Source organism: Mugil cephalus, chromosome 4 (assembly GCF_022458985.1).
Source record: "Mugil cephalus isolate CIBA_MC_2020 chromosome 4, CIBA_Mcephalus_1.1, whole genome shotgun sequence".
Lineage (NCBI taxonomy): Eukaryota > Metazoa > Chordata > Actinopteri > Mugiliformes > Mugilidae > Mugil > Mugil cephalus.
In genome coordinates this window covers 12,314,365-12,339,291 of record NC_061773.1, presented here as the reverse complement: position 1 = coordinate 12,339,291, position 24,927 = coordinate 12,314,365, and the positions used below count along the sequence as shown (strand labels likewise).

The window sequence follows — 24,927 nt, the reverse complement described above, 5'->3', positions numbered from 1 at the left end:
GTTTTGTTGTTATTTACTGTTAGAACTGAAATAGTTACTGTCGGCCGTAGCTACGCCAGAACAACAACATCCACAAACTTATCTGACAACCCTCCAGAACGTAACTCAAGGAGTAACTTAAAGATATGACTTCATCAAAAGAATAAATACAACATAAATAATATTGCCTGACACTAAATGTGAACCACAACACAGGGTTTTGGTGCCTTCGTAATGCAGTGATCCATTTACTTCTCTTTTCTTTGGCAGTAGGGGATATCTGATATCTCTGACTGCTTTTCAGATCTGCTGGTACAGTCAAGCTCTTCCCCATTTGTTAAATTAATTTTACAATTTAGACGCTATTAAAGCCTATGATTCAAACTAATGCTGCTAATCTCCATGCTCAACTGTCAATTTTTGCCACTCAGTGGCTGTAACCATGGAGACTTGGCTTGGCTGCTGTGACGTCACGTGCATACCCCCTATTCTATTCTATTCTATTCTATTCTATTCTATTCTATTCTATTCTATTCTATTGTTTCCAGTCAAAACTTAAAACGGAGAAGCAGCAATCCAGCTTTTAATTTAGCCCATAAATTTAATTTAACTTGTGTCATACCTAATTTAGGGCAATGCAATTCTAATTTCTTTGTTTAACTTAATCTATTTTTATTGTATTGTCTGTTTAACTTAATTTCAAAATCATGTGTTCATGTCTGCTTTGTAGATCTTGTCTTGATGCCATCCGTGTCATCTGTGAAAGCACTTTCAGTTCCTTTGTTTTTGAAAGGTGCTACACAAACTTGCATTGTCTCTTTATTCTTCCCTCTTCGCCTCTCAAGGGTTTCCACCAGGAGCTGCTTCAGATTTATAATGCTGTCAATCTATTTTTGTGTGCAGATACCCCAGGTGAGCTACGCCTCCACAGCTCCGGAGCTCAGCGATAACACCCGCTACGACTTCTTCTCCCGCGTGGTGCCTCCAGACACCTACCAGGCCCAGGCCATGGTGGACATTGTCAAGGCCATGCGCTGGAACTACGTCTCCACGGTGGCCTCTGAGGGGAACTACGGAGAGAGCGGCGTCGATGCTTTCATCCAGAAGTCTCGGGAGGATGGTGAGTGCACTTGGCCTCATATATCACTGCAGCGTGTCCCGCGGCAGGCGTGGGAAGATACTGTTCAGATTGCCCCGCAGAAAGGTGAAGCTCAGAGACGTGCACGCAGAAGTCAATTAAAGAGTTCAAATGTTAGATCAGATCCCAGAACATGCGAACAGCCCGAGGTCGACTACACAAACCGCAGTGTGTTTGTCATAGCTGCATGTTTGTTTATGATGTGAACCGCTTCCATTCAATTTATACGAGAAAGTAGAAGAAACGTAGAATCAATATATGAATTTACCCAGCTCACACAACACGGTGGTCCTTTTTATCACCTTCCGCTGCTCTCAGTGACTTTTGTTTAGATGCAATATAACATCTGACCGTCAGCCAGATTTCATAGAGGTGTTGTTTTAAATTCATTGTCTATACAAGGCAGAGGGTGATTCTCTGAATTCGGCACACTTTAGGTTCTCTGGTTACTGCAAAATATACCACAACAAAATTGTGTATCTGGACATTGCATTTGATAATGGACTATTTGAACCTGCCCCTTGTGCTTTGGTAATCACCTATCTCTTGTGTAAGTATTTTTTACTTGATTCTAAATAATAAGAATTTGACTTTCAGGAAGGATATGTCTTCATTAATCATGAAAATATACTTTAATATAAACATTAGATTAGGCTTTCATATATTTTCTACTTGTCCTCTAAACTTTGCATACAGTTCAACAAACATTTATCTAATATTTGTTGTTATTATCTAAAAAATGGGGTTGAATGGATGAAAGCCTTTAATAAAACTGAAACTGGCTTTAATTCATTCATCAAACAAACAGGAGGAAAGAAACATATCATTAGCCATGTAATATTTAACACTGTTTAAAAATATCATCACATTTAGACTGGACAGATCTGTTCTATGGCAAGAAAAAATGAAGGTTTGCCAGTTTGTGTTTAATGTGCATGTGCTGTCTGTCATTTGTTTTTAGGTCTAATTACTGCATTTACCCAACAAGTCAACCAACTTCTGTTTTGTTAACTATAGAGCAGAGGTCTTCAACGTTGAAGACCTCTGCTACAGAGAGGCCACAATTGTGGGACTGAATCTTAACATCAGCAGCCAACGTAGAATGGTTAACATGAAACACACCACAATCTTTAGAACAACAGGAATCAAATTATAAAATCATTAATATTTGATACTGCTGTGTAAAACATTTTACCACGAAAAAACAACCCAAATGGGCCCTTTCAAACAACAGCAAAAATTAAAAATGAATAACTTGCGGTTACACATGCAAAGTGGAACAAAGCATGATGGAAAATTGTAAATTTTCTGCATGTTGCAGTGTATTGCTTTGTTAAATTTGTTGTTTTGACTCTCGCCCTCAGTGCACACTGTTGTATCTGAGGTCCATGCATCTCATCGCTTGCTCAGACAAGCAACTTGAAAATTAAATGTCAGCATGAGCTGGAATTACTTTGCTAATGATGGAAAGCAGCAGCTCCTCACACATAATATCCTTAAAGTCACATCACAACCTGTATCACACAAAAGTAATTCTGTCCAACAATAATAACCATGAATCTTTTTAAATCATAACCAGCAGCGTTTGTTCAACACCAACTGACACAGAGGAGCAAGGCAAGAAGACATAGACGGGTAATTGGAGGGATGGAGGGAGAAGGGGGACGAGGGAGCTGGAGGAGAAGGTAGAGGGGTAATGGATGGAGGGTAGAAAGGTGAGGCTGAAGGAGATGTAGAAAGGGTGAGGGGAAAGGGCTGAAGGGAAGGTGGGGGGAGGAGGACTATGTGAACAATGAGCAGCCTTCTCCTGCTTCCTGCCGTGATCAAATTATTTCTTCTTGTGCAACCCCAGAAAAGCTTCCTCCTCCCCTCCCCTCCCGTTTTTATTTCCTTTTCTACTCTTTCATTTTAGCAGTTGTTCTTCAGATTGGGTAGGATGTGGGATGAACTGATTAGATTTCGTGGGTCAAAAGTCAAAGTCACTATGACCTCGCTAAACGTGTTCGCGGCCATAAATCAAATTGCGAATGTGTCACATCTCAGGACTGCCTTGAGAGAATTTCTCCAAATTTGACACAAACGTCCACTTTGACTCAACGATGACGGGATTAGAACTTGGGAGTCAAATGTCAAAGTCACTGTGACTTCTTTGCCTCCTCCGGTGCCACGTGGTTCACCAAGCGCTTTCTTCTCCTCCTCTCTATCTTCTCTGTTCTTAGCTTCTTCTCCAGAGCACTGTTTTTGGTCAAGGCCTCTTCTCTCTTGAGTCTTTTTGTTGCCGGTGAGAAAGAAATAGCATATCCTTCAGGATTTTATTACCCTTTGTGTCCAGCTGCTCCTTCAGATCTTCACCTCCTGCTGCACGTCATTCCACATTTTGGAACCTTGGACATGCTCTGGCTCTCTGAAGAGCCCTCGTCCTTCAGCTCATTGCACTTGGTGTTTTTCAGCCTCCTTTCTTCCAGCATGTCTGCCTGCTTCTATTGTCCCTCCCTTTGGCCGCCCCGTCCTTCTCGATGCAGTCTTTTACCCTAAGACATTTGACTGGTCTGTTAGGAAAATCAAATTCAGCAGAATTAATCAGTATTTTGTGGGCGTAGAGGCTGTAAATATTTTATTCAGTGTACTGCATGAGCCTTTGGACTCTTTTCCCTTTGCTTTAAGTCCTATCCCGTAAATCTTTGCTGAAGGAGTTCCCATGGTGCTTGAGTGATTTGGTTGACTAAGTGCAGGAGTAATTAAAAGGATGGGACTTCAAGATGCCCGGGTCATGTCTCCAGCCTGAACTGTGCTGGGCAGAATGAGACTCAACTTGGCTGCTGTTGCACATCATTTATGTCCATCACCGTCTAAACGTTACACTGCTCGGGCAAAAGTCAGGGACAGCTGAGGGGTAGAAACATGTCTCCCTAGAAACATAAGGAAAATGTTCAAATAATGGAAACCGTGATTTGCCGCAGTCTCAAACTGTGGCGCTGTTCATATTTTTTGATCAGTGCCGTTTGTGAACATGTTAATTTTATTCTGTAGATGTATGTTTTGACTCAACATAAGTTTCATCCATTTTTTTTTTTTTTTTTTTTTTAAACTCTCCAATCAATACTTAACAAATCCAATCAAAGTAATTGGCTCTGAAATATCAGCAATACTGGCTGCTAGATTATTATTTATTTTTTTACCCACTGATTAGCATTAGGCTTGAGCTCTTGATTGAATTTCTGTCCTCCACAGTATGCTTTAACAAGTGAGCACATTCCTGTGACTGCAGAAAGATTTTACGTTATTATAGTGTCATGTACAGTTAATTCGCCGCTGCACTAGTGCCCTTACTTAGAGCGTTGCATTGAGCTGAATGAACCAGGAAAATAACCCAAGAAGGCAAAATAATATCTGAGTCAGCTCCCACAGCAACTGGCAGCCCAGGAGCCACAGCTTCCAACTCTGTCCCTGAAGAGAGCTTGCAAATATAATTGAGTGCGTTTTAGGTAAAAAGCAGATGATCAAAGGTAAATAAAAATTCCAGGTAGGTTGTTTTTAGCTTGCTTTTGTATCTGTGATCCCTGGCCAAAGGTCCCTGGAATCGGTGGGAATCTGCATTCCTTCTCATGGAGGTGGACAGAATCTCATCTCTCAGGGAAAGACCCGGGTTGTGACCTTCCCCCGAAGGGACGGATATCAGAGTGGGAAAAAAATTAGCTTATTCCATGGCGTTATGATTCATCACAGTAGGAACACCACAGGTGTATTAATGATGGCTCCAGTAAGCAATGAAAGTGAACAAAAATAAGACCTCCCGTCAGTGGAAACCTAGGATCCATCAATACACCTGTGCTCTCCCTGCTGTGGCAAGTCGAAACATCCTCTTGGAAAAAGGCCTATCATGAGATTTATTTCTGTTGTCCCTCAAACGTTAAAACAGAAACTATCCCGATGACGATATATTTAACCTTTTAAGCCTTTCTTGAACTTTATTCTCAGTGCTACGGATTGACGCTGAGTCACCATATAGCATTTTTATTCCAACGGTTCCCAATAAAAATAACTCCCCAGGCATCGTCACTGTTTCTCACTTTTTGGCAAACCATTATATGAATATGACTATGCACCCTGGTGACCAAGAATGGGGAGACAAAGCTAGTTCTGGGTGTGGCTAGCTTTCCCAAGCTACAGAAATTAGCGCAAACAAAACAGCATGTTTGTGGGGGAAAAAAAGATGTGTTGCTGGTGAGTGTTACGTTGTCACGATAAATATGCTTTTTTGATTAAATCCCAGGATGTAGCACTCTATGTGTATACACACTTTGAAGTTTTTCTTATTGTTCTATTCAGTTATTGAAAAACTGAAAGGGAAAGCAGGACCATAACAGCATAGCCTCAAAGTGTATTACTATATCCACAAATAATTTGGTAGGAGCACCTAAAATGATGCACGCCCGAACGATACAGAAGCGAGATGCTTTATTTCTTTCATTTTAAATAACTTCTTCTATGAAACACACATACATATTTCTCAGGTGAAAAGTTCATAACAGTCACCTATAGGGTTTACTTTATGGTTTCTGACTTTGGATTTCTTCCTGAGTGCAGGTTATAGGAAATAAACAGGCGACAGAGAAGCCAGTCAAGTGTGGGCAGAAGAAGCCCAGAGAGTCCCATCTTTGACTGCAGACGGCCCTTCACTGCAGAGATGTTGATTACTATGGAGCATGCCCCAATAGATGTCATTAATCAAGTTAATGAAACACAATGTCAATAAGAGCCCTAACAAGATTCCCCTGAAACCAATGGCCTGCCTGACATCAACAAGAGAAACCGTGCTAATGGAGTAACTGCCACCTCTGTGTGATGAGGAGGATTACAAGCATTAGCCACAGACTTGAGATGAATAAGCGCATGTGAGGAATGTGAAATGAAGAAGAAAGGGGGAGGAAAAAAAACCCAACAACAACTCAGAGGTGCTCCTGGATGATTTATTCGTAGATCCAGAGAACAGGCAGCATTAGACTAAGATATGATGTTATTCCTGGTAACAGGAAATAAAAAATTAACTCAGCAGAAGAAGAGAGCGCATGTCTATGTTTCATTACCGGATTCTTGCTAAAAGACATATTTTAGCTGCATGGAAAGTGGTTTCTGTTTAATTCACAACTTGGTAAGATTGTTTGTTTCAGGACTAGTGTATATCAGTCTCTGAGTATCAGAATCAGAATACTTCATTAATCCTTACAATCACATAAAGAAAGATGAAGAAAATGTCAATAGAGCTCATCTTTGCAAGGTTGCAGGCTGCGTGATGGCACTGCTAGGAATTTACGGCTCCACCCAGAGCGACAGGGAGGCTTTGGAACATCTGTATTCTAAATGACCACAGTCGCCCAGGGGAAAGATCACAGCGCCCTCAGCGATGTTCCAGTTTCTATCCATATGGCATTTTAATCTCCAGTTCACACCCATGTGTGTGATGTGTCAGCTGGTTATGTCTTTATTTATTATTTGACACCCCTCAAATGACCCCCGAGTGCCTCAGATCTGTCCTGTTGCAGTTTAAACAATTACTTGTCTTTGGTTAATTGGGCAAAGCCAATGACTGAACACTCATTGCTCATCTTCACGGGCTTTCCTCTCCCTCTGTAAGTGACATAATGGTTACATATCGCTCTTAATGCAGACACTTGCAAAAGCCAATTTCCTTAAGAAAGTGCTGCTTCTTAAACTTTGATCTTAAGCAATACCTTACAGATACATTAGGTAATCACAGGATTTTATGTGACATGGAAGTGTAGGGTGAATCCACATCAAGACGTTTTACAGTATAAAAGCATGTACATTGCAAAATGCATCGGTACATATTCACATGAAGAAGAAAACTGGAAAAAATATCTGTTGCAGATCCAATAAAAATTGCAGAGGAAGCCAAAGCAATGGATTAGGGTGTAGAGGAGGTTATGGAGGATGCTGCAGTTTAATTTAGCCTGAAGTACCTGGGGGATGCTGCACAAATTGGCCACGAAAAAAAAAAAAAAAAGATGTGCATTGGTACAGATACGGTTAGTGGCTGCTAACCTAATACGGTATATAAATAATTACATGGAAACCAAAGCAAAAAAAAAAAAAAGATAAAAATCTGGAGACCGACTGAAAGAAATTTGATATTTTACGTTACATCAACGTCCAGCAAAAAGGAGATAATCAGTGTTCAAGAATGATAAAAAAAAACAGGGGGGAAAAAATGAATGTGACAAACTTGATTCAAGTGTGTAAAAGCACTGTCCTTTGGGAAATTTTGGACAGAGCTCATTTAAAAGTAGGGCAAAGATTAATTAGATTTTTGAGATTTAAATCGGTCCTCCCCAACTGTGGGAAATGCATTTTAATTAGACGACGTAAGACAATAAAGTAAATTGGGCAGCTCATGCAAGTAATCTGGATTAAAAACCTGAAACTAATCCACACAGCTCCTCTCCTTTAGAACATATCAATATCACTGCTGTCAGGGGGATATGATCTTCTCATCTTACACTAAGCTCTGGATTCATTTAATACATTTCGTATTTAACAAGTTGTAAGCCCTTTGTTTTTGTCCATACAGACGAATGAAACTAAACAATTCCTTTTACTAGTAAATGATGATGATTAATTGACAATTCCATAGATAAATTAACTAACTGAAAGCAAGAATTTGTACTTTGAGGGAATTATCACTAAACCAAACTCCACAACCTCTGATGAGCACACAAACACTTGAATAGTTACAACAAGGTCAATCCAGTACAACCGCTCATAAATAAACTGCACGTATACAAAAACAGTAATGATCAGTTTTGATTGACACGGTTAGAGGAGTATGAATTAAGTAGATGCTTATTACTGAGCTTTTGGCTTTACTATGTGCGCGATGTTATACATTTCTTACAAACCCGTGAGGAGGGAGAGGAATATTCACAAACTGGGACTGCAGTAATGAACACATTGAATGAATTCACAGGTTTCCTCCCAAACTGTCCTTTTATAAATGACTCACGACGACCGAATACGTGACAGAGCTGACTTCATTTAATAGATGTTCCAGCCAAAGTTTACACCACACCCAACGTAGTCGCATATCATTTACATTTTTTTTTTTTTTTTTTTTTTTTGTTGCTCGGCCCAGTTTGTTTTCCCTCATTCGCTTGCTGCTTCTAAACTCTGATCAGGGGACATGAAATTCCCCAGGCGGGAGGCATGGCAGTGGCCACACACACACACACACACACACACACACACACACGCACACACACACACACACACACACACACACACACACACACACACACATAGATATGATACATTTATTTACATGCACATGTGTGACACCTACGCAGTGTTTCTACAGAATTACAAAATACAACAATAAGCAAAAAAACACATATGCTTTTACAATCTGTGTTACATTTCAGTGAGATAGAGATTTCATTGTTAATTTGTCTGTGCTTCGCCTCCATCCATAGCTGTGGTGTCTTTTGCACAACATCCCCCAGAGGTCACTTGGCAATTAATCAGTGTGGACAGAACTGTGACATTTGTTTCCTCGGCCTTTCACTGCTTTAAATCAAGAAAATCTTGTCCTGGTCAGACCGGGGTTACTGCCACTGCTTACGCTACAGGAAACTGAATCTTTAATTGGGCTCATTCAGACACATCTATGTGAATGCATCTCAAAATAATCTTGTAACATTTGGAAATGGATCGCATCACTTTCCGTGTGCCAGATGGCCAGCCTAACTCTGTAACAGACAGAAACCGACACTGGTGACATTTCCTGGAAAGCCATTTTTAAATCCCCGGTATCCTCCCGTCTAGATTGAGTTATTTCTGGGAGAGGGGTCTGGTTGTTTTATCTGCATTTAGTGCCAAAAACTCCAGCTGGAATGACATAATTCATTTGTAATTTTCCTGCCAAGTGATGTCTGTAGTTTTCCGTCACATAATTACTGGCTTGCACACTTGGTATCTGGTTTGCTAGACCCGTGTAGCCAGTGGCAGAGCAGAGCAGCATATTTAGTTTGGTTTATTGAGTTGAGAGTTATTGAGCCCTTTGGGGAAGTTTGGTCATTACAGAAGCAATACGATTTAGCATAGGAAAAGACTAGACAATAAAATAATCACACACATCTAAACTAATTGAAGGGGAATCAAAGTTGATCTAAACTCGGTCTGGTGGTGGTGCAGAAAGTGAACTAAAGGAAACTCCCCCGTTTTTCCAATTGTGTCTCTTTATTGGCATCAACTTTCGTTGACATGTCACACAACAACGTAACTGCAACAGAATGGCAGGCGTGAGTATAAACCAAAGTCATTATTTTAGCTACTACCGGCTTGTTTCTGTCATGTACAGTATCTGTGTTTGATCAGACATGTCTGCTGTAACTGTCTAGGCTGTGTGTAACACTACACAGCGCAGAGACTCGCATGACAAAGTCCACAAGGAACCTGAAAACATCTGTCAGTGCATCGTCTGTCAGAACTATTGTGTCTTTCAAGATGGTTCGTCCTATTGAGCAGGTGGAGTATAACGCTGTTTAACCAAAAACGCCCTCTGTCAAAGCAGACGAATTGAATTATTTTTACACACTGGTTGGTTATTAAAAGCTTTGTAATTATTGTAAGTAAAGCTATAAAAAAATGAGGTTGTTTTTTAATTAGACCATTTGTTTGGATAAGAAACACTTGAAGGTGCATTTGTTCCTGTCGGGTCAGGGTAACACGTACTTCTATGTAGAAAATATTGTGTAGATCCCCCTCATGCCATCTACATCCAAAACAGTTGTGACTCATCAGAGAATGGACATGGGCCTTCTGAAGGTGTGCATACAGATACTTGATCAGTTTGGGATCCAGTATAGCTGGAGGCCAGGTCAACACCTTGTGCAGTTTATTTTTATGTTTTTTGAGTTGTTTTTGTGTGTGCATCTAGACTGTGCCAGGCTGCATCCTGCTGGGGATGGCTGCTGCCATCAAGGAGTGTCATTGCTATGCATTGGGGGTGCCTGGTTTGGTTTAGGTGGGTGGTAAATGTCTAAGTAACATCCACATGAATGTGAGGTTCAAAGGATTCCCTGGAAGAACTGATTGGTGTTAGATTTGTTTGTAAACCCGACCAGGTCTATCAGCAAATGTTAGATATATTAAGTTTCTGATTATTTCCTTAAATATGAAACATGTGTTGCCAAGTGCCTCTGTTTAAGAGAGGTAAGAGCGCAGAGTTCCCAGGGTTGTCTCACAGTGAAGATGCATGCATACAACTGTGTGCCCACATTCATTCAGGAAGAATGGCCTACACCAGTCAGGATAATAGCCGTGTCTTCATCTTTACACCCTTTGCATTACAACCGATCTCTGTAATATGCCATAACAAAAAAAGATGCTGCCTATAAAGGGGAACACTCCTTTCCGTTTTCACTACACCTTTGTCAGAAATCAAACAAGCACCTTTATCCTCAATAGTTTGACTTTTAAGAGAGAAGGAGTCAGTGTTCAATTGAGACCATCCTGTATCACACTGAATTCATCATTCATCCATGGACATGGTACCTGGACATTTTCTATACATGCCTTCTCATTCCCATTCAAGTGTGAATGACGTGTACTTGTATTTAAAGTTTAAAGAAATAATATTTAATTTACCAAGGCTGTTAAGCGAGCCTACGATAGCCCCTTGTAACAATGACAAGAACCTTTATAGTGTTCACTGTCTCAAAGTTAAAAAATAAATCCTGCAATTACCCCGCGCTTCCTGTAATAGGGTATAAAGGCAATTTCACTGCTGCATAAAGACCTTGAAAGGTCGTTTTGGCAGACTTGTGTTAGTGAGACAGCAGGACCAATGTCACAAAGGAGGATGAATAAAGGCTCTGGTACCAAATCTGATGGGAAAACATTGGCATGAACCAACCACTGACTGTCAGAGACAAGCAATCTCCGCACACAGTATGCTGAAATAACCTTGATGGCAGGAACGCAATTTGATTTAGTAAAAGAACCAACCGTGATGCTGTATTGTGAACAAGATTTCCATAAGGTAATAGGACGCACAGTGAGACACAAATAGGATTCCAATTGTCCCATTAGCACTGATGAAATCAGGAAAATGTGCGGCCCAGGCTAAACATCCAGAACAGATTGGAGGGAATGCCAGAGGAATTACAGCTATTCCTGACCAAAAGCATTAGCTGAAAAGAGGTGCCTCTGTCTTGCATTAATGTATTCTTTGAGGGGATTTTCCTCAAATCATTTGGTAAAAAACTTCTTCTTTGAGGATAAGTACACACCATTGGGATTTATGTACCACAGTATGCTGATTAATGTGTTGCTTTTTTTTTGGTGAGGTCAGCATATTCGACCAACTGAGCATTCAGACGCATTAAATATATTTTTACCTTTATCTTTTTCCCTTAAGCTTTCTTTATTTTATTCTAAAGTAACCTACTTATTATTTTTATTGTTTGTCACTCTCTAAGAGAAACAGCAGGAGGGTGAATTAATGCCAAAAAAGCCTATGCAAGTATCATTTGCTCCAGTTTAAGGCAAGGCAGCCATTTCAGTGGAGGAGAGAAACAAACAGGCTTTGATGAGTTTATTTCCATTTAAAAGTTCACCGTGATCGCTCTCTTTTTTCTGCGGCACATTTCAGACTCACTGAACAGGTAGGAAAGTTTTCGACTTGCTCAGCAAAATTGGAAAAGTGGAAGACACTGGCCAGCACTTTGGGGATTTTAAGTGTTATTGAAGACATTACACTAGGGCCTTTTAGAAGTTATGTGCGCTCTGTAAGAATATTCCTAATTTAATTCAGAATAAAGCAAGAGTGATTTCGCCTGGCAGGAATCACAGGATCATTTTTTTGACATTATGTCACTTTGACTCAAGGCGTGTCGTTTCCATTAGAAATGACACGGCGCTCAACAGTCACTAGAAACGGAGAGAGGGAGAAGGCGAAGAAGGGAGAGAGGGTGTGGGTGAGACAAAGTGGGATGGGATTTGAAGGATGGAGGAAAAACTGCTGTTTGATCAGCCAAGCAGTGAGGGTGTTCTTTGACAGTCTGATGAGGAAGTTATTAAATTGAAACTGTTCATTCTGTAGCATTTATGACAAAAAGGAGTGCAATGTAATCAAAAAGTGCAGCTCTTCTTATAGTTTAAATATACACAGTGGTGGAAAAAAGTTTTTGGGCTCCCTATGCATTTGTGAAATATTGCATTAACAATCACTCCTTCAGGTCTTCAACTGCAATTTATTTCAGTACAGTCACAGACAAAATACTAAACAAATCCTAAAACAGACGTTAAAAACTTAAAATTGATTGGTTCCATTAAAATACTTAAGAAATTTTGAGTATTGGTTCATTTTGGTGCCAGTGATCCACTAATGAAGGCTGTGCTTTTTATTAAAAGACACATTTTTCTGTTGCCATGCTTCATGTCTATATAAAGTCAGTACATTTGAAAGTTCTTCAGAGACAAAAATGGCTAAAACAAAGCACCTAATGTAGGAAACACATTAGGTGTGCAGATGCAGTCCTTCAGCAGTTGGATACAGACAAAGCAACAGCTTGGAAGACAAACCAAGATCTGAGCGTCCAAGGGTTTCTTCGGCAAGAAATGACCACATCCTGATCCACATGTGCAGGAAAAACCACTGAAAGACACCACAGGAACTCCAACAGCAGTGGACAAAGCAAACTGGTGTCCAGTGTTCCACCTGCACTGTACGTGGTCGACTTTTAGCTCATGGCTTAAGGTCCTACAAGGCTGTCAAGAAGCCCTTGATCAATGAGAGACAGAGGTTAGCCTGGTGTTGTTGGGCCTAAGCACACAAGAACTGGACAGTCAGGAACTGGAAGAAGATTCTGTGGTCAGATGAGTCCAGTTTCCAGCTTTGCCTTCCTCCTGCTAATGTGAGGGTACGTTTAAAATTCAATTCAATTGTTGCTCAGTTGGTGCCGCAAAAACAGGTGAATGTTTTTTATCGGCGCAATAAGGCACAATAAGAGACTGTGTATGTGCCATTCCGAATTTGTCCCTCATAATTTTTCCAGTCTTTTTTGACACTTTCTACGCTCTTTCCCATCACGACAGCAATTTCTGTCCATGCATTCTCTGTGTCAATCATTTATGAGGGTAGGGATGTGAAGTGGGTGCGCAGGTGCGCCCATAAAAACTTGAATAGTTTCTGCGCCTCTCCGGTTATGTTTCCAACAGTCTTCTTCTGTCGTATGACAAAGTGGTTAATAAGTTCATTATATGCATTAGTGGCTCCTATGGTGACGGATTGCATTACATTAGTTGATGCCTCACACATTGAAAAATCCCCTGCACATTTTTCCACTCAGTGACGCATCATGGCAGCCAATGCGTTGCTTTGCGTCGCCGTGCGTCACGTCATTGCGCCACTCATGTTGACTATGAACCAGGCCTTAGAGCTCTACTGCATGCAGTAGTACTAAATATTAATTTGATGACGTGATGGCGGATTCATTTTTTGTTCAGTTATGAACACATCCTTGTTGACTTTGACTCCAACAATGTTGAGAGCACACATTGAAAATATATATATATATTGCAAAAGTCTAAGTTGAGGTTTTGCCTCCTTTTTCAGAAATTTATATAATTTTTAATGCCATACTTTCATTTTTCCTATTGTATTGATCCATTACGTACCATCTTCAAGCCTTGGGAATGGATTAAGCAGCATTCAAACAAAGAGAATGTGGTGTCCAAACATCAACGGTGTGATCAATGGCAGAGACAGGTTGGGTCAACAATTTCGATGCCTGTGTTTACTGAAGTATTGGAGAGAGAGAGAGGGCCGGTCGAGTGGAGGTGCAAACTAGAATCAATACGACAGCTATCATCATTTGCAGGGTTTATTAATGGCTTTCCCCAAAGCTGACAAAGAGAGTAACACTCGCTTGCGTTTAGGCAACCAACACTCCAGCATTTATGCTCGCTTCCCATCAATCATCACAGTGTAAGTTGCTTTCAGCAACAGTCGAGTCTCCACTCACTCAACACCCCCCCCCCCCCCCACCCCACCCCTTCAATCATGAAATGAATGGCATCAATTATGTGGCCATGCTGCTGAGAAACACTAATGATTCATAATGGTCTAAGGTCAAAGTCTAAAGGCTAGCGAAAGTGAGCAAGCAAGGCTCAGTTTAATTCACTTACGTTCCCTCGCTTCTGAGCTGCCGCTCAATAGAGTTTTCATGAATTTTAAAAGGTATATCCTCCTGTTCACGACTGACAACAGCATCAGTCACACAGTTATGGGTACAGCCATAAGGCGACGAGCGTTTCCACCAACAGGTGCTGCCGATCCTCTGCCTCCCTCCAGTAAATAAAGCTTTCCTGCTCCGAGACTACAGAACGTGTCATCTGCTACATCAGAAAGAGGAGGAAAAAAAAGACGCAGCGCTTTTCATGGCAGCTGAATTGTTTCTACAGGATGTGGCTGCTCTGAAGGATGGGGTTCTGTTCAGTCAAATATTGTGGAAGACCAAAGCAAATGAACAAATCCATTTCACGTACTGTCAAGCTGAGCTGAACACTGGTAATAGACAAACAAGAAAGGGACAAAATTCTGCTATTTTAGAGCTCAGAGAAGATGTATCAGAAGGATTTATTACTAATACAGAGGATAAGGTATGGTTAAAATGTGTAGTGCAATCCACAAGCTATTAGCCAACAGAAGACATAAACATAGAATAAAAAGTAATGCAAGAATTTTAGTACAATATAATGATGGGATCCCTCCTTATGATCCTTAAGTGTCAGCGGGTGCATTTTGCCTGTGCCTTCTCTGGTATAGTCATCCAAACTTCAGTCTCCACACAGATCAAACTGTGGTGTTGGCCTGAAGGTTCACTACCATGTCCACGGGATTAGCCCGCTTTAACACAGCTTCAACAGTGCTGACCTACGGACTTGAAATTGTCTGACAAAGTCTCCTCCACAGGCAGACTAACCACATGTAGGATTACCGTATTCGAGCCCAAAGCTCTGAAGTGCACTGTCATGAATGGCATCGCAGAAACGTTGTAGCGATCCTCTTGTTTGTACAATGCAACAAAATAAATCTGAACTACTGTACCTCATCTTGAGACTTTGGTTAATCTGCAGTACATAGCAGCATGTCAGGAATCTGTTAAATCCAAAGTAAGTCTTTAAATCTTTATTCATTGTTTTGTTGTCTTTGATTCATGCGTCTCCCGTGGCACGAGAACTACCTTTCAATAAAATAATCGAAGTCGTACGGTATTCATTTTAGGTTTGGCCTGCACTCCTCCATTACGTGTTCTTTTATTATAAAACTGGGGAAATGAACAATGTGTGCACTCTGCTGTGAATTCTCCGCAGTATTCCTGACAAGGCTTTGAAAGAGAGAGCACGCATGAAATAGTCAGATCTCCATGTGTTTCATTGTGGTGAGATGAATATCTGCCTCTGCATGCAAATGAGGATTTCTGGTTTGATGGCAAAAAAAGGATGAGGCAAAAATGGTACATTCGCATATTCTTCACTACTGTGAAGACGGTGTTTCGACAAATAAATAAAAAATGGAGATGTTGCTGAGTGCCGTAAACATTAGGTCCAGGCAGCAAATCTGCCTCCATAAGTTGCACATGCTTAAATCCCCATTTCTAAACAAAGCTGCTGCCAAGCTGTTTTGCACATTATTTAATCCAAGTTATCTTTAAATACAAAGCTCATCCACAGTTTGCCTTCAGTCATAATATTTATACTTACAACATCATGCATACTGAACACAAATTAGCACATGAAAATAAAGTGCACTGGCTGAGTGGCTGATATGCCATGTCTTTAGGAAAACATCAAAATCTTCCAGCAGGGGACCCCGAGGCCCTCAGCAAATTAAAGTCTCATCGTCTTCTGACTTTATTCTTATTGTTTATACCATAAGAAATGAGTGGAATAGTGTTTGAGGGCTGCAGCAGATAAATAAATTTAATTATGTGGGGTACATCTGTAGCCTTGGGTTAAAGAATAAAGCGCATAGCAGAAAGTTTCCTAGTTTGAAGACCTACTTGAGCTGGAAGAGTCCAGCTGCAGGTGGCTGAATTGACTTTGTAACTACTGTCAGCATGTTCCTGAGCGAGGCAGTGAAGCCAGATTCCTCAGCCCCAGCAGGCAAGGCGAGGGACACTGTTACAGTAAAAACTATGCATGCATAAAAAGTGTATGCTCTGGCGGCTCTGCAACGCCGTTTCGGTGCTTGTGTAGTTGACCCAGTGGAGATTGACTGAGGAAGTATTGGACACAGCTCCCAAGTACAAATCTCTGCATACCTGAATTGGCAACGGAGGCCCCAAATCATAAATCAACCTCAGATGTTTTAACAGTCTGTATAACGTGTGGTGCCCTTGATCAATAGCCCCCGGCTCAGATATAGGAATAATCCAAAGAACAATATTCAAATAGGAAGAAGGCGAATAACGAGCATGTAGTGGATGCTGTAAATGCGCAAATGGTTATACAGCTTCAATACTGGGGAACAGAATAGATCAATAAACGTTGCACAGACTTCTATAAATCTACCAGTAAAATGTGAAGGGATGATTGGAGCAGAAGCACCGGTTGTGGTGTTTAAACCAGGCTGAAGAGATGTGCATATAGGCGGAGGTGCAGTTTGTCAACACGCAACCCAGCAACCCAGGCCAGTGGGGGACCCCTGCACACGGCTGGACAAATTTACACTTAAGCAGTGGAAAAGAGGCCCCCACCAGACACAGCTCTGAACGCAGTCCCATTAAATGCACATGAAGTAGTTAAATAAGACAATGTATGAGAGAAAGTGAAAGAAAGTTATCTCTGAGAGTAGAAAAAAGAGGAAGAGGAGAAAAGCTAGCTGAATGCTGCTAGCCTAGCCTTAACTATAAGGGAGAGACATTTAAATAAATATAAAAAAATAAATCACCCTGGATTCATATTATTTTGTTTGTTCTCTCTTTGACAGCAAGTTAGTTAGCAGAGCAGCGTGTCCAGCTCTGTTGACCAAGTCTAGTGTGGAAATGTTTGCGCAGGGCTCGATTAGGATCGAGAGTCCCCTCTGCAGGTTTAACTTATCTCAATTTTGAGGTGATGCCACTGAGGCTGTAGCGCAGGTTTAATCAAAATTATATCTGGGCATCAGACAGGAGAGTAAATCATTTTGTCCACCCGTCAAATTCTAATTAATTAATAAAGTTAACTCATAATTTTGTGTTACAAAAGGCATAAACAAAGGAAAACACCACCAGTTTCAAATTAGTTCCATAAATGAAATTGGTTGCATTTAAACTATATTATAAATCAACATGCATAAAGACCAAAATAATGTCATGTCATTAGAACTTTTTCCCAATGGTAATAAATCAAAGAGAATTTCCCGTAGGTTCAGAATGATGAGATCAAAACAACAAGTTCTATGTTTAACCCATTACAGAAAAGAAAAAAAATGGTCAAACCTTTATTTTTCAACTTCACATCTCATCTTCTACTACCACTTATCCTCACTAGTTTCACGCATTGCTGGAGTCTATCCCAGTTGTCATCGGGCGAGAGGCAGGGTACACCCTGGACAGGTCGCCAGCCTATCACAGGGCTAATACACACACAGACAAACAATCATTCGCACACACACTCACACCAAGATGTAGTGGAATGAGAGTGGTGCATAAGGAGGTAGGGTTGTGAAGGGCCTGAGAGATTCCAAGATAACTTAGCTGAAGGGAAGGGAAAGTTCACCATGGGAAACCAATTTAGTCCCTAAGATCCTCATCCAATGTCATAGCAAAGAGTCCTGGGATTTCACCGTTAACGCTCTCCCAGTACAGTTTATGTGTATCCAGCAGATTTACCCTTAGTTATCTTTTTTGTTGCTCTGTCTGTTCTCCTGCGGTTGATTGAGAGATTGTTTTTCCTCAGGTGTGTCCAATTTATTTCCCCTTTGCCCTTCATTTCCTGTCTAAATGAAGAATTTGGACCGTTGTCCTACGTCTCTGGTACAAGCTAAACAATCTTCATATAAGAGAGGGTATGCATCAACGTCACTTCCACCCAGGACCATGCCTCTTTGAGTGGCAAAACCAAAACAAACCTCTGATAACATGATGAAATGTAGCAGTAAGTACAGCGAGACCGGAAAATCAAATCAAATTAAGGACAACTGGACTCGACCATGATCTGTACCAAAGACAAAAATCTGTCATCCTGATATTTATATGAACCTCATTTCAACATCGGGAAAATACACAATGCAGGACCTGAAAGCATACAAAAGCCTCAATGCTTGGTCATACTTCAAGGCCTAATTGTTGGTGAAATTAAGTGACGAGAAGGATATTCTGGTTGTCTGTGGACAGGTGTATATACTGTATATGTATATATACATGTACAAGAAGGGCTGCAGCAGGCTCTACTTCCTGAGGGAGCTGAGGTCCTTCAGTCTGTGCAGTAAGATGCTGGAGATCTTCTTCAAGTCAGGTGTGTGACAGGACATTTTTGAAGTGGTGGTGGAGAGGAGGACACTAAACAAACTGTTATCAATCATGGATAACCCTGACCACCCTCTCCACCAGATAATAGACAGACAACAGAGCACCTTCTCCAAGACACTTAGACAACTCTGTTGTCTCAAACAACACAGAGGAAATCGTTCCTGCCTCAAACCATCCACCTGCTCAACTTCTCATCTATACGTGACAGGTAACACTCTGGACATTGTTTTTTTTTTTGTATGAAGGGTATGGACGTGACGTCACAACTAGCGAACTCTCCGTGGCTATGGCCACTGAGTGACAGTTGAACATGGAGATTAGCAGCATTATTTTGAATAACAGGCTTTAATTAGGCTTTAAAATGTAAAGTTACTTTTAAAAATGGGGAAGAGCTGTTGTGTCATTGACTTCTCGGTAAAGCTATTAGCATTAGCGTCTTTTATTTAGCTACATTTATCATGACTGAAATTACCTAAAACTAACTTAAACTACCTGAAACTGAGGCTAATCCACTTTTCCAAATCTATACTAGTTCGTATGAATCGTTGTGGTGTCCAGTTGTTCTTAATTTGATCTTTATTTACTGCTATATTTCTCCATGTTTTTGACACTCAGGGGGGCGTGGCCTTGGGTGGCAGTGGCGTCAATGCATGCTGTCTATTCACTTATTTTATAATTCTTGTAAATATTGTGTATATAGTATATTTTTCCAGATATCTCCGCCTGCTCATCAAATCTGTTGGTACAGTCAGTCGCACAACAGCTCTTCCTCATTTTTTATATATTTGAAGTTTAGATGACATTAAAGCTAACGCTGACGCTCATCTCCATGCTCATCTGTCACCAGCTGTCAGCTGCAGAGCAATGGGAGACAAGCAAGTTTTTTAATGAATGGGGCTGAATGGTGTGTTGAGACTACTGGTGGGAAAGCAAATGGTTATAAGACGTTTGCTTATGAAGTTAAAAACCAACAACAGCCGTTCCTTGCAACAAATCAAAGTTGAGCTGGCCTCAGGGTGTTTCAGAGATCCAATGGGGTGGTAAAACATCAACAAATCATAAGTGTGTTTCACCAGTTCGCCTTCTTTCTCTCTCCCCCTAAATTTTAATCTCTAAAAACAACAACAACAACATATTTTTTCCATCAGCCAGTTTCTAACCCATATTAACATATTTAATGCAGCTTGACAGAGGGTGGCAGCTATTGTGGGATTACCAGGATTACCAAAAGCACACTGAAAACTGATCCCAGGCCTTGACGCGTTCCTTTCTTACATTTTGCATTTTCATATAATACAGCTGCACTAAATGTTAACCTCATAAAAGTTGTGGTGTTGGTGATTGTTAAAGGTTGTTGGCAGGGTCAAAAGTGGTATTTTTCTACTGCATTGTGTTGCACCGACGCATACGTCTGTTATTTCGGCAAAGTCATTTTCGTCAGTGGACCAGACTAAATAAAAGAAATACTTTAATGTTTAATTCGATGCAGTTTAACAGTAATACACACTATATCCTCGAAATTATCATTCGGTTGAATCACCACCTTTCTTATGCCGTTTTAACATAATTTGAACATCATAACACTCAAGAAGGGGACCATTATATTATAATACAGTTTTCACAAGTGTACCTAATGATGTGTATATGTGTTTTCATAAATAGATTTTTTTTTTTTACTCATACCACAAAGTGGCAAATTGGACTAGAGTTTTTTTTTTAAACAGTTGTCCTCATGTTCACTTCATAAAAGGTTCAAAAGCACACATGCTCTGCTAAGCATTGATAAACATGGAAAGGCGATGTTTGGTAACGCATTGCAAAGGATTGTTTTTTTTTCCTGAGATGCAAAAATATAATCTAAAAAAATACAAAAATTAATAAATAAATAATACAGGTAATATAAATTAAAATGTGCATCGGCATGACTAATACTAATCACTTTCATCATGATGAACAGTGGGACAGGCTTTACAAGGGTAACGAATACAGTGTGTATTTGTGGACAACACTGAATATTTATTGACATCTTGTGAGAAGAAAAACATGTTTGAATTGTGCTGAATCAAGAATGGTGCATTTGGAGAGAAAATGTTGCTGCATGAGATTTGAGGGGAAATTATATCACTGTCGCTTTGAATTCTTTTCATCTTGCTTCTTTGATGCAAAATTGGTTTGGTGCAGCCGAGCACTTAACAACATCACAGGGTGTGTGAAATACTACCCTTTCTGCACACAAAACACAGTATCCTAGAAACCTGTTTTGGGGATTGTTTTATCAGTTGAAACAAAAATATCCTTAATGCTTAATGTTGTCTCTGACATGCAGTAATAAGATCTGTGTGTACAATGGCTATTTTCTAGAGATTATTTCACGTAAAAGGACAAAGACTGATCCTCAAACCACCAACAACCATTAAAAATATTTTTGAAATAATGTATTCAGATCAGTGACAAGTGGCCTTGTAAGAATCCAGTCTATATTATCTATGACAGAACATAATTTCCAGAGCTCATCTACGTGAAACAAACAAACAGGCACAATGTAATAAATGCTTTTTTAACACAAGGCCAGGGGCTTGTCTCATGAAGCGAGAATATTGACTGGAGTTGAGCCAGCTGTAAAAAGGATCAATTCCCATGGAAACCTACTGTACAGTATGCTAGATATAGCAGCTAACCTCAACCTTACTTGAAACCAGGGCCACCTCGGTAGGTTAAGACGCATACACTACCAACTACACCAAATGTCTCGAGTAGGGCTCAATTTTGCTTTTCACTGCATTTATCTGTTCGGGGTTTTAGCTTTTGATGTTTGGCACTAAACACAATGTCTAGGTAAAGATGCGTAGTCTCACCACACAAATTAAAGGTGTGATGATGGTGGCTTCATGGGGCAAGGAACCATATTTGGTAACTTCCAAACACATTTTAAATTGTGTATCTGTGTTTCTCATTGAGGTTTAGAAGCATGTGTGATCTGCTAGGTCCACCTCTGCATGAACACTGACTGTAACTGCTTTATTAAGGAGTGTCCCAACTCATGTGGCAGTTTTTCAGACAAAAGTGTATTGCAAAAGTGCAATGGATACCCTTTTTCCTGGAGATGACGCAGGGGGTCATGTGACCAGTTCATTTGAAGTCCATCTTCTTCAAACTGAAGTCTCCTGAGACTTACGAGAGTCACAGGAGACCTTTAAATCTTAATGGACGTACAAAATTTCAGAAATATTGTTTTTATTTTGCAAAAAACTACAATGGAACGCCACACGTAAGCCTAAGCACTCGTTCACAAAAACACACATTCTCACACCCATGCCAAGCGCTGAGAGCAACACTGGGTTTAGTGTCTTGCTCTACGGACCAGTAACGCTCTCGTTCGTGGACCGTCTGCTCTACCTACTGAGTGAGACGTAGCCTCAAGTTGCAAGTTCGCACTCGACCACACCATGAAGTCTACAGTCAGTGGGAGACTGCACCTGCTCCAAAGGAAATCAGTTCATACCAGCAGAAGTGGCAAAAGTCTGTATTCTCAGTTTAAAAGGGGAAACAAGAAGAGCTACTAAGCGGGGACGTTTGGAGTTTATGGACTGGAGATGATCATGTCGTTGAATGTTCTGTTCATTTTATTCTCATACACTGCTTTATTAGGCTGAACATCCAATCAACTGCTCTCTCTGACCGATTAGTTCTGCCACATATTCAACATCGTGAGTCTCCACCAGGGCTCCAATCTGTGAATGCCACACCACCAAACCTAGGGCCACAGAACATGAATCTGGTTTTACCATGTTGATTTTCTTTTCCTTACTTGGGGAAGTAGTGACTGGGTTTCTAAGCAGCTTTTTTACAAGAACACATGGCAAAAGACTGGAAACAGGCAAAGTAACAAGTTGGAAGAACGGAAAGACCATTTCTCACTACAATGCCTCATTAAAGCAAAATCTCTCTGAAATAAAAGCACCAAGTATTGTCTAGATGTCTAAGTAAATTTGCTTCCACTGCCGAACATTTGAGAAATTGGTCAATTCACACAGAGTGAGGCAAAGGTTTGTTCTGCCTGTCTTCTCACTGCTCTGAGCATCATTTTCCCTCACTCACCCAGTTAAAATTAGACTCCAAAAGTAGTAAATCAGCTTCCACAGCCGAGCATTTGGCTATTTGCTAATTTCAGACACATTCATGCTGTGAGGAAAAGCACCGCGCTGTCTGTTTGTCCTCCTACATACTGTCACTACTGCAGATAAAATAAGTAAGCCATCTTTTCAACATAAGGTCCGAGGCAGGGGAGGAAGCCGTGCTTGCACAATATAAAAAGAGACTGGTATTTATCCTCTGAAGTCCATCTGTTTTAAATGAAATCCATCAATTAGCTGTTGAGTTGTTTCGCTTTGGACCAAAGTTGTGGACTGATTGTGTGATGACAAACCACCCCACCATTCTCGAAGCCATGCTTCAAATCAACACAGCCTGGGTGTTACCACGTCTCACTAAACTTAAATAACATCACTGGTGACCTGAATAATTTATCTCGCAGGCTTGTTACTCCAGGATAATCCAGAGAATTCAAAGAGAGTCTGACTACGTTGAACTCTCTTAATGTGCCAGGTCCCCGTCTGCTGCTGGCACAATCTCTATAAAGCTCTGTTAGTGCTGGAGTGAGGGAGCTGCCAAAATGCTTTATGGCTATTCTGCGCTGAAATGGATGGCTACTGTCTGTCCTGCTGGTTTATTTGCTGGCGCAGTTAAAAGCTTTTCTAAGTATGCATGCACTGTGACAGTAACGCAGAACATATTGTAACAGACAAGGATGAATGTTGGATTTGAGTTGTCGCACACAGTCCTGATCAGCATCGACAGGATTTGGGAGTAAATGTACCAGAGCTGTCTTTGTATATATGCAGTGATTGTGAGCAAACTCTCCTTAGGTATTCTCTTATTCCCCATCTTCCGTATGGATTTCAATTACTGTACTTTTATTTAGAAAAGAAAATGTTTAATTTATACTTTGTCCATCCTTGAAAATCTGTTCAATAATAATGCATCTAAATTTCCAGATTCCACTCCAATTTGACAGATTTTGTTATTTTATGGGTATTTTTTTCTTTAATCAGTGTTGTTCAGATTCACTGGGAAAATGCAATCTCTGCAATCTCCATGATTTTGTGGATGAATAAATGAACCTCCTGAACCTTGAAATAAGACTATTGGGCAGATGTAAATGATCAGTTTGCTAAATACCAGTGTAAAAATATTGATGATTGGATCATCTAACCTAAAAGCACTACAGCCCAATATTATAATTTCAGAATCATCACAAAATTTTAAGCAGGAGTAGATAGAGCTCTCAGAAGAATGGAAAATCCCTCAAGAGTAGCTCATCTTCAGGGCTGCTCTCAATACACAAACCACACATGAATAAGAACAAAATCCTGTAACAACTCCCTCACTAGACAGTCGGTCTTTGATAGATAGATAATTATAAACATACTGAAAATGAAATCAGTTTCAGCGTCAGTTCTTCTCACATTTACGTCTCTCTGTTCTACAGAGACTCCACGGAGACAACAAAGTAACAAAACACTTTTTTTTCTTTTGCTTTGCTTTCCTCAGCAGACTCAGATGTTTTTTTTATACCATATGAATTCACAAATGATGTTTATATCACCTTCCCACATCAGCGCGCCCGCTAAAGCTGCGTTCTATAAATCAAATGAAACACTGGTGGTGTCGCATCATAAAAACGCCGTATGGGGGCAATAGGAAAACAAGCAAATCAATCAGTCAATTAGAAGATGAAAGCAGCTGCTTCCGCTGTAGTGTTTTGTCAGCGTTTAATTGGTGAGGAGGTGATGACGACAAATGGACAGAGGTCATTCATCTCCTGCAGCCACGACTTTCTTTAGGAAAAACTCAGTTGTTGGTCTGGTCTTAAGGGAGCAGAGCCGAGGAGAGATCTCAAGATTGAGAACGTTTTTGAGAAAGGGCTTTTAGCATATTATTCAATCATTTTTTGAAAACACTTTACTGCACACTCGGGTCCTGAGGGGTGCACTTGTTATGTCAACTGTTGCTGGAGGGATCCGTTGACCCCATTTTTAAAGGGGCATACACATAGGAAATGACTAGTATCGAGGTGGTGACAAGTGAAGATGAAATGTCAAGGCAGTTTAACAAAGAAAGGTACAAAGTTGCTGTTTACCAAACTGAGCTAATCTCAACTTTGAGATGACGACTGTGGCCGGCTCTGAGATGGTTTATTGTCTTAAGATACAAGCG

General features: G+C 40.5%; 1 protein-coding gene across 1 annotated transcript in view; it reads left to right on the top strand.

The window, feature by feature from the left end:
• Positions 1-24,927, top strand: part of LOC125007270 (metabotropic glutamate receptor 4-like) — a 172,640-nt gene that overhangs the window by 90,974 nt on the left and 56,739 nt on the right. Inside the window, exon 3 of the mRNA XM_047583978.1 lies at positions 883-1,099. Coding sequence (XP_047439934.1) covers positions 883-1,099 — 217 coding nt within the window. The remainder of the gene's footprint in view (positions 1-882; positions 1,100-24,927) is intronic.